The 10,904-nt window shown below is 47.9% G+C and overlaps 1 protein-coding gene across 18 annotated transcripts in view; it reads left to right on the top strand.

Moving 5' to 3' along the window:
• The first annotated feature begins 845 nt into the window (after positions 1-845).
• Positions 846-10,904, top strand: part of HSPG2 (heparan sulfate proteoglycan 2) — a 903,404-nt gene continuing 893,345 nt past the window's right edge. For 11 of the 18 annotated variants that reach the window (XM_085608923.1, XM_085608922.1, XM_085608912.1 and 8 more), the window contains exon 1: positions 908-1,265. In XM_085608923.1, coding sequence (XP_085465049.1) covers positions 1,191-1,265 — 75 coding nt within the window. In that variant the 5' untranslated portion in view covers positions 908-1,190. Of the gene's footprint in view, positions 1,266-10,904 lie in introns of all 18 variants that reach the window. The other 7 variants (XM_085608928.1, XM_085608927.1, XM_085608926.1 and 4 more) reach the window with 3 other exon arrangements.

The following is a 10,904-nucleotide window of genomic DNA, read 5'->3' as shown; positions in this document are numbered from 1 at the left end:
TAAAACTTTTAAAATAAAAATAAATGAAAAAACATACAGAATGATAATAGGCCTCTCTGTGCAGTCACAGGCTGACCTCTTTTCACTAGTAAGTTCACTCCACATGATGCCCTGTGCAGACTCCAGCATGCAGCCAGTATTTGGTATTTGATTTTCTCCCCACAACAATCAGAATCTTTTAGAGCAGTCAATCTCTGACTGTGAGCCAGAGAGTGACCTCTCAAAACAATGTTCAATAATCACAGACAGTATTCGCCCTGTTTGGCTCTCATTTGTGAGATGGGACAACTCAGTGCAGTAACCATATACCGATTGTCACAACCTAATATAAACTTATTTTGACTTGTACTTATATTGGTTGTCTACGTACTCATATACTATTGCGTGACCTCCTCTGATGTGTCTGTAAAACGTAACCTTTTGTTCCGAATTTGTGTCCTGAATTTTGACCTTCTGTCCTGAATGTTTGTCCTGAGTTTTGACCCTTTGTCCTGAATTTTCACACTCGCCATCCTGAATTTGCACCCATGCCAGTTGGTCACCCTACCGTTGCCTACCTTTGTGAACAAATCCCCACTACCCTGTATTTTTAGTCCATTATTGGTCTTTCGCTCTGTGGCATGTAAGCGACCCTGCCCCGGCCCTACCGGCCTATTAAAGGTTCTAGGGTTCTGTAATGTCACTTACTCGCAGCAGCATTCCCAAACCCGAACACCGGCCTGCCTCGCCTTCCACCCAGTTGCTAAAACCTCAACCAGGGGACTCCATCATAACTCTGGCGTCCTCGCCTCAGGAGACTCAGACGCACGCCCCGCCCCCAAACCCCTCCTGACCTGCCCCCTGAAAGGGGTGGCTCCTTCCAGGCCGGGCTTTCCTCTGAGTCCGTGCTGCCAAGCCGTAGGAAGTTAGTCAGGGCTGTCTGCAGTCTGGATTTAAACAGCACGAGAAGCCTGCCTCTCCCCCCCCCTTTGCTGCCCACCCAGCCGGCTGAGGAAAGCGCCTGGAAGCAGCGGGGCCCTGCATGGTGGAGCACTAGGGCGAGGGAAGCAGCGCGGTTGAGCAGGCAGAGCCCCGGAGGACACCGCGGGAGCCGGGCTGCCAGAGGAGGACTTTGATTTCCTCCGAGTTTCTTCCCTCTGCGTGTGCCGGCAGCAGCAGGGCTGGACTGGGCTCTGCCAGTGGGGTGCAGGATGGGACACCGCAAGGTGCTGGCGCGGTTACACGGACCCCTGCTGTGCCTGCTACTCCTGGCGCACATTACCCACGTAAGTAACGCCTACATGTGGCCCTGCTTTTGGGGGTGGCAGCGTACACGTGTGGGCAGGCGGGCACCAATTGGGCGTGGAGGGGTGCATGCCCGGAGTTCTCGACTTGTCCACGTTGATATGCAGGTTCCCCGACGTTGCAGCCCCAGTACAACTTGAACGTACAGTGAATCGTAAATATTTCTGCGGGTGCCGGCAGGACAGTATGCATCTGTGGCGCTCTCTTCAACTCGAGTACCTCGTCTACACGTTTCTCAATCTATAGGAGTGGCAATTCTAATTTTTAATCGAAAATTTGAAAGTTTCTTAGACTTTTTTTCCCACCACCATTTTAATAACACTTGGTGGAAGTCAAGGGGCAAAAAGATAGCTTCAGATTTTCGCTTGCAAATTGTGCATTTAGTATTTCAAAATGTTGGAATGTGGGCAGCCTCTCCTGTACTTTGGGCAGTGGAGCATAAGACATCGATTGTTTAATAGAATTCATTCAGGCCGGAGAGCATTTATTTGTCAGAATGTGTTGTAAAGCGCCATCTTATTGCCTAACGTCCACTTCGTAGCACTGGGTTCTACAATGCCTCACTAGTCGATTAGATAATTTCTACCCCTTCTATGACCTCGAAGCCAGACTACGTTACAGTTCGGATCTCTTTGTGAGCCCTCCAACCCGAGTCAGGTAGTTATTGGGGGTGGGGTGGGGGGGGGGGGGGGGGTCGTCGGGTGGTAGGACAAAGCTTGTGCCCCGAAGGTGGTGCCAATCCTGGGGAGCTGTCTGGGCGTGCGTAGTCGGCGCTTGTTTGGAGGTGAATACGCCCTGAGGCCCCTTCGTGGCATGCCCGCGCTCAGCAAGTCTCAAATCAAGATTTAGGCTGGCAGCGCATGCCCCGTCAGGTTGGTGCCTGCCAAGTTTGGGAAGACTGCACTGCATTTTGGATCAGAGAGGGGAAGAGCCCACCTCCGCGCTGGCACGCGGTTTCTAAAGTTACGATCAAAAGCATGCTAAAAAGTACCTCTGTAAACGTTGACAAATGTTTGGGTCAAAAACAAATACCGTGAAAGTTGTGCAGTTTGGACTGGCATGTTTTTGGAACAGGAGCACCTAACGTGCCCTGATCTTAGGGGCTTGTCACTCAGCGTGTTTGTGGAGAGTTTTGGGGTCCGGATTGGCAGGTCTTTGTGCTCTGTCTCTTCTGAGACTTGTCTATGCCTCTGTTCTTGCTGTCTTCTTTCCTTTAGCATGGAAAATCCGGATTTAGGTTTCTCCGCTCTTCATGAGAGGGTCTCTGTGAGGTGGCTGGGTTTTTCCAGCCTGTTCTTTGCCTGGCTAATTTTATCCCCTTGGACTTCGCTATTCGTGGAGTTGGTGGCGGCAGTAATTTAACTGTATGCAATCCAGCTCCCTTTGCGTCCACGGTGTGTACCTTGTGTTTTAAATTGGTACAAACGCACTGCATGCAAACTAATACTGTGTGTATCCACTGCACCCACCAGCTCTGTGGCATAACCCGGCACAACCCAACACCTCCTGCATCCACTTCTAACTAATGCTCCCGCTTAATCCAACTCCTTGTATCCACTCTTTGTGCCTCCTGTATCCACTTGTAACTCACGCTCAGCACTCAATCCAACACCTTGTATCCATTCTTTGTGCCTCCTGTATCCACTTGAGGCATTGCACTCGATCCAACTCCTTGTATCCACTCTTTGTGCCTCCTGTATCCACTTGATACATTGCACTCGATCCAACTCCTTGTATCCACTTTGTGCCTCCTGTAGCCACTTGATACATTGCACTCGATCCAACTGATTGTATCCACTCTTTGTGCCTCCTGTATCCACTTGATACATTGCACTCGATCCAACTCCTTGTATCCACTTTGTGCCTCCTGTAGCCACTTGATACATTGCACTCGATCCAACTGATTGTATCCACTCTTTGTGCCTCCTGTAGCCACTTGATACATTGCACTCGATCCAACTGATTGTATCCACTCTTTGTGCCTCCTGTATCCACTTGATACATTGCACTCGATCCAACTGATTGTATCCACTCTTTGTGCCTCCTGTATCCACTTGATACATTGCACTCAATCCAACTCCTTGTATCCACTCTTTGTGCCTCCTGTATCCACTTGATACATTGCACTCAATCCAACTCCTTGTATCCACTCTTTGTGCCTCCTGTATCCACTTGATACATTGCACTCGATCCACTCTTTGTGCCTCCTGTATCCACTTGATACATTGCACTCGATCCACTCTTTGTGCCTCCTGTATCCACTTGATACATTGCACTCGATCCACCTGATTGTATCCACTCTTTGTGCCTCCTGTATCCACTTGATACATTGCACTCGATCCAACTGATTGTATCCACTCTTTGTGCCTCCTGTATCCACTTGATACATTGCACTCAATCCAACTCCTTGTATCCACTCTTTGTGCCTCCTGTATCCACTTGATACATTGCACTCAATCCAACTCCTTGTATCCACTCTTTGTGCCTCCTGTATCCACTTGATACATTGCACTCGATCCACTCTTTGTGCCTCCTGTATCCACTTGATACATTGCACTCGATCCAACTCCTTGTATCCACTCTTTGTGCCTCCTGTATCCACTTGTAACTAACTCTCCGCACTCAATCCAACTCCTTGTAGCCACACTTTGTGCCTCCTGTATCCACTTGTAACTAACTCTCCGCACTCAATCCAACTCCTTGTAGCCACACTTTGTGCCTCCTGTATCCACTTGTAACTAACGCTCCGCACTCAATCCAACTCCTTGTATCCACTCTTTGTGCCTCCTGTATCCACTTGATACATTGCACTCAATCCAACTCCTTGTATCCACACTTTGTGCCTCCTGTATCCACTTGTAACTAACGCTCCGCACTCAATCCAACTCCTTGTATCCACGCTTTGTTCTTCGTTTATTAACTTGTTACTAATGCACTGCGCTTAATCCAACTCCTTGTGTATCCACTTTTACTGATGCACTGCACGTACTCCAACGCTGAGTGTATCCACTTTTGCTAATGCACTCCAGACAATCCAACAACTTGTATTGGCACTGGTCCAGCAGCTCTGTAACATCATGTACATCCGCTGCTCCTACTAGTTGTGGCACAATCCAACACTTCCTGATTCTAGTTACTAAAGCACTTTTCACAGTACAACATCTTGTGTATCATCTACCAGCGAGGAAGTACAAATCAACATCTTGTGTATACACTGCACTTATGAGCTTTAAGATGCAATACAACATTCTTGTACCCACTTGTTATGAATGCAGTGCACCCAGACCTACACCATGCGTATCCACTGCACCGATCAGCTCTGCAGCACTGACAGCCATCCTGTGTATTCACTGCATGCCATCCACCACCATGTTTATCCACTAGCTCTGCAGCGCAATCCGACACTGTGTATCCACTTTGTGCTAATGCACTCCAAGCAGCCAACACCAGGTGTATGGACTGCAACCTCCAGAACTGCAGTGCTCTCCAGACCCGCCTGTATCCTCTGATTACTCATACAGTGCATGCAAACCAGCATCTTGTGTATCCTCTGTGCCCGTCAACCTTTTTGGACAGTCTAGTACCTCCTGTATCTACCACGCATTTGTAGGCTTAAATACATGGAACAATTTAATGGCTTTTTTTTTTTTTTTCAACCATACACATCTACCCTGCGCTCAGTCCAACACCATCTGTACTGATGTACAATTCAATTTTTTTTGTAGCTGCTGCATCTTTTGGAGTTTAGTTCAATGGAACAGCTTTGCTACCCAACGTATCTTTTAGTGTGGAGTGGCGCACAGCCATTACTTTAGTAATTGAATGAATAATCTAGCACCTTGTATGTTCACTGTGTCTTTCTACGTGACCATTCAGTGTCAGTAATACGACTTGTAGCTTTGCAAATTTCCCAAATGTAAAGCATTCAAAGGGATCATAAAAACAGCCCCAGCACACATCTCGTATAGGTGTATGACCGCTGTAGCTAAAGTAAGTCAAGACAGTATAACCGGTATTAGAATAAGTTTCTTTTGTTCTTTATTCTTCTTTTTTGCTCCTTGGTTTTCAGTATTTGATACAGGTTACAAGCCAACACGTGTTTCGTCGCCAGCACGGGTTACCCCGTGTCTTTTTCAAGGCTCTTGAGTCCTGCATTCAGTTTGTTTTTTAAGTGTGGTGATAATTCCGACCCACACGGTCTGTAGGTAAAGGTAGTAATAAAATGAGTCGAAAGAACAGATCCAGAATCTTGGTCTGTTACCGTAAGTGTAAACGGTGGTCACACATCTGTGTCTCCTATCGCGTCCTCGAGTACGAGCTGTCATACCCCTATACGAGATGTGTGCTGGGGCTGTTGTTTTTTTGTACTGAAAGTGTGGCAGAGGCTGTATACGTTTGGGAAGGCTAGTGGTTCTCCCCACCTTACAGCACCATCAGATAAATATTTGCATAAACACTGATAGTGGGTGGCATCACCCTTGTAGCGCCATGTCCCTAAAAGCATACCACTGTTCGTTCGCAAGTGCCATTCAAAGGGATCCACCTACTAAACTTGGCCCCAAGAGAAGTGGCTTGTCTGCAAACCCTGCATTTGTATTCCTCCACCGACATGTAAAGGATTGTTAACTTTGGGGGGGTTCCTGTGGAGAGAGGATGGTCTATAGAGCAAAGGTTGGTCTTGAAAATGGCATAAAACCAAGGGAGGATGGGTTTGAAGCCGGGCACTGAACAAAGGCGCTGGTCTATGACGCCTAGACTCAACAGACAGATCTGATCCAGTGAATGGAAATGCTTGAATATTGGGTCTAGCCAGAATCAGTCTACAAGAATGTACCTCAAGCTTAGGGTTTTGCTTGGACACCTGGCATCAAGTGAAGAGGATGGTCAGGTACCAAGACCGGATCAGTGAATCCTGATATCAAAGGAAAGGCTGATCTTTGAACCTTTGCATGTAGTGCCAGTGCTTTTGTGTGACATTTGGTCTTCAAGTGAGTTTACTGGAATTGGTTGCCCGTGAATGGCTTGAGGCCTACCCCACCAAATATTTCGGGCTCTTAAAGGCAATTCATTTTCAGGTCTTTTCTGTGCTCGAAGCTGGAACTTCCATGTGTGCTATGCATCTTACTTCCCATTTCTGCTTTCCTCATTTTGACGTGAATTATGTTCCTATCCGTGTCTTGTCCTATCATTCCTCGGCGGGTGCCAGAACCAGGGTGGGTGAAGGGAGAGAAAAGCTGTCTGACCTGGTGTGTGTCCATGAAATACTGCCTTGATATCGCTAAACGCCTATTATATAAGGGGTTTCCCCAGAACATCCGCTGCCACTTCTTGGGTGTCCACCTGGAAGAGGATTGTCCCTTCTGATGAGCTGCTTGCAGTGGCTGATCAGCATTCTCCCACGTGCAGGGACCACCGTGTGTGGAGTTTTAGTTCACAAGCCTGGCAGGGTCCTGCTGCCTGTGCAGAATGATTGGCATCTGTCAATCTGCTCTCATCGAAGCCCAGGACGTCCTTACCCCTAGGGCTGCAGCCTGCAGCATGGCCTGGAGGGTACGGTGGGCTTGATCTCGGTGCAGGGGCTTCAGCTCCACAGTACTGCTGTATCCACTGGAAGAGTTGGGCCACACCATTGAGTCACGGCAGGGCCAGCTCGCTCATTCATCCTTTCAAAGTTGAGGAAATCCCTACTATTGATTAGGGCAATAATACTCCTTTTCAGCATCTCTGGAACATTCAATTTGTAAAGTGTTTTGTCAGTGTACTTCTTGTGCTATTTTGAGGGATGCTACATGCCACCGCTTTCACCGAGATTTTCTGGCTGCCTAGGGTCTCTCCTCATTCAGTTTTCTTCCTGGCGTGCGCTGGTGACGCCGAGCAGGGGTCTCATTCTGCTGCTGTGTATGTGCATCTTCGGTGGGCTTTTTGTAAAGTTACTTTTTTACTAGCTGTGGGCACTTGACTGTGTCTTACATTCCATCCTGCCTTGGAGATCCCCCCCCCCCCCCCCCATCACTAGGGCTTTAAGTGAGGCCGGGTCCCACCGGGAGTTCTAAAAAGTAGGCGTCGAGGCAGGTCCTTAGGGGGCTCCCCATTTTTGACAACACTCTCTGGGTGGAAAAAAAATCTTAGCTCTGCAGCAGTGTATAATGTAATAACTTCAGAGACTCGGTATAGTCCTTTCAGTCTCATCATTTCAGAACTGAAGGAGTGTCATATTATATTCAACGAAGTCATTACTTGTTGCTTATACAACTAACAACCATTGACAAAGCCACTAGTTTTGTCTTGCTGCACGTGTAATGTTGCTTGTTGTATTATACCTGGATGCAATAACAGAAGCAGCAAAATATCTGTGGGACGCCACACTATGCTAAGCACAGATTTTTCGCTTACGTCTTTTAAGCCACACCCTTAATTAAAGGGCCGCATCCTTTGAGAGACCCCCCCCCCCCTGTTTTTTCATCCCACTTAAAGCTCTGTCCCCACTTTAAGTCCGGATGGTAAGTGCCGTTGAAATCGGTTTGGTTTCTGTCTTTGCTGCCTTGCTGTGCCCAAATTTAAACCTGACCGGCACCTCGAGGCATTTCGGCCGGGACCTCAGAATAACAAGGGGCCGTAAAAATAGCAGGCTGGGCATTCCAGGGCAGCAGGGCTGTTCTAGGACACCCACCTTCAAACAGAAGAGGAGCCTGCAGAGCCGTCACTCACTCCGCCGCGCGGGCGAGGCAGGAGGGTCCCGTGACCTCATAGCGGCTCGCCACCGCCCCAGCGGAAAGGAACTTGTGGACATCCGGCCGAGCTGGGGCACGAGCTGGTCTGTTCTGGAGCGCTCACCTTCAATGACGAAACGAGCTTTGGCAAAGCCAGGAGGTCTGGCCTTATGCTGGTACACCAATCATTTCTTTCAAATTACAAGTGCATGACACAAAATGTTAATAAAAAAAACAGAAAACACCACCTAAACATGGTGGTCATATACTTGCAATACTTGCAATTAAAGAAAAAAGTGTCTGTAATTTTGCAGTGCTTGAAATGGAAAAATAGAAGTGCAGGTACTCTGTACCAGAGTACCTGCTTTTTTCTGAGAAGTGCAGGTACACTCCAATTAAAAGTATTGCATTTCTCTTGAGAAGTGCCGGTACTCTCCCTATCAAAATAAAAAAGTGCGTTCCCGCACTCCGTACCGGACAGTACTGACACATTTAAAGCACTTGTTACCAGGACAGTGCAGGGCCTGCCTAGCAGGCAAGTGTACTTAGAATACAGAAACCATTTCTAGATTTAATGCACATTACGGGCAACTATGATCCATACTGGCGCAAAGAAAAGGTATTGTAGGTTTTGTATTACTGTAACCTGAGGACATAGTTGTGCATTGCTAAGTGGCATGTCCAAGTATTGCCCCACCAGCCCCAGCAGGGAAGTGCACTTTTTTCAGGCAGATGAGCACACACGACGAATCAAAATGTCATCATTCACAGAGCAAGAGAGTCCAGGACTGAAGTGAGCTGACCGACTACCGCACGCTCTGGGCGACTGGAGCAAAATGTGCATGACCGTTGAGCAGACCAATGGATGAAGAGGACTTATCAGAAACGCCGCTATTTTATACAGGTATTTTTTTAATTCATGGTTTGTTTTTGTTACATGAGGCTGGCAAAGCAGCTACAGCTGTCTTTAGGCTAGACCTAAAAGCGAGCCTGCAGATAGGTTTTACACATAGACGTCTAGTTGATGGTGTATAGCAGATTGTTGTGGAACACCCTCGCCAGAACAGGTGAAACGCTTCACACAGGTTCCACAAAAAGCCGGGTGCAGGTGGGTTTCAGAGCTGCTACTTCTGGACCGGGAGTGTCAAATAAAAGGCTGCAGATGGATTTTACACTCAAGTGACTGTTGCATGGGGTACTGAGGTAGCGCGCTCTAAATGGAGAGACCGGTCCTCTACACTACTCCCTATATAATGGAATACAGACCCTCCCAACTCTGGTACCCCACACTCTAGGTATATGGAGGTTCACAGACTGATTCTACATAAAGTGTACAGCAGTCGGACTGTTTAGTGACGTCTGACTTATGACAGCATTTGAATATAAGATTCAGAAGTTGTATGACAGTTGGAGTAGAGGGCTGAATGTTGCCTGAACTATTGGTTGGTGCTAGCGGAACCCTGCTGTTGGGTGGAATCCTACAGGATAACACAATGAAAACTTCAGGTTACACGTACATCCAGGCATCTCTACTGTGTCTTTGTCTTGGAGACCGATCCATACCAATAATCACTTGTGCTGTGTACACTCGTTAACTGTTTCGTGACCGATACCTTCACATAATTCAAGGCCGTCCATATCTGAAGCACGGATTTTTCTGCTGCAAACATTTTCTTGTCCCTGCAGATGTTGCGACATTTTATACATTTCCTACATATTTTTTAAATTTTGGCAATTATCCACGGATTCTTTTTTTGGGCTGCCTTAATGTCCAAGCAGGTAGGGCGGGTGTAGACCTGTCCAAAAGGAACGCAGAATGACCGGGGCACGGAGGTGTGGCCACTGAGAGCAATCGGTCCAGGCTAGCAACACTGCAGGCACTGACGGAGGTACTCATCCAATCTAACCGCGATCCGCTGGGGTGCAGGCCGGGGTGCGCAGCTGACCTCTGCCTAGAGTCTCAGCAGGGAAGCTGCCCAGCCCAAGCTGCACATTCACTCAACAAACCAAGCGTTGCCAAATGCACCAAGCATGTGCTCGCTGTTGGGTGTACAGACTTGAATGTGGGCGAGGAGAGGTGCGCAGGGGGCATCGGGACCAGAAGGCCCTCAGTGTATGTGTGCGGCGGGAGACATTTGCGGGAGATGGACCTTCACCATCAGGCCTTGCTGCAGAGGCAGGCACAAAGAGTAGCGGCCCTACATGTTTCATTTAGTTTGCTTTGTAAACATTCGAGAATGGTGGAAGGGTAGTTTTTTCGTTGCTTTGAGCTGAGAGACATCAGGGGAGAGGAGGCTGGAGGAACCCAAGCACCGTGCAGTCGGTTATTCTTGCACTAGTGGGAATGCTGAGAGCTTTCTATCTTGTAGTAGTGGGTCATTGCACGAGGGGTGATGCTGAGAGATTGCACAACTTATCATTTTCATTATTGTGTGAGGAGTGACGAGGCCTAAAGCTTCCACATCTTTAATAGATGATTCCTGTTTACAGGGCGATGCTGAGGGCCTCTGTTCCCTGTAGACTGTTAATGCTGTTCTAGAGGTCATGGTGAGGAGGAGGAGGGAGGGGCATGCACTCGTTTTAGGTTATTAATGTTCCAGACATGATCCTGACTAGGCTTTGCAAACGTAGTTTGCCTTTGTTACTCAAGGCACGCGGTCGGAAGCTTTCCGACCTTGTATAAATACTGCTTTCGGAAGGATGCTTAGCGCTTAGGCACCTGCTAGATATACATTGCTCTATGAAGGAAGCAGAAAGCTTCCACACCTTGTAGGAGGGTAATATATCCTGCATTATGCCGACAGCTTGGTTAATACCATTCCAGGGTAGAAGATGCTCTGAGCTTGCTCAGTTTATAGTAGGTTATTGTTGATCCATGGACGATAGGGCTGTGATTGTGCACATCTTTAT

This window comes from Triturus cristatus, chromosome 1_2 (genome assembly GCF_964204655.1).
Source record: "Triturus cristatus chromosome 1_2, aTriCri1.1, whole genome shotgun sequence".
Lineage (NCBI taxonomy): Eukaryota > Metazoa > Chordata > Amphibia > Caudata > Salamandridae > Triturus > Triturus cristatus.
This window is presented reverse-complemented; position numbering and strand designations above follow the sequence as displayed.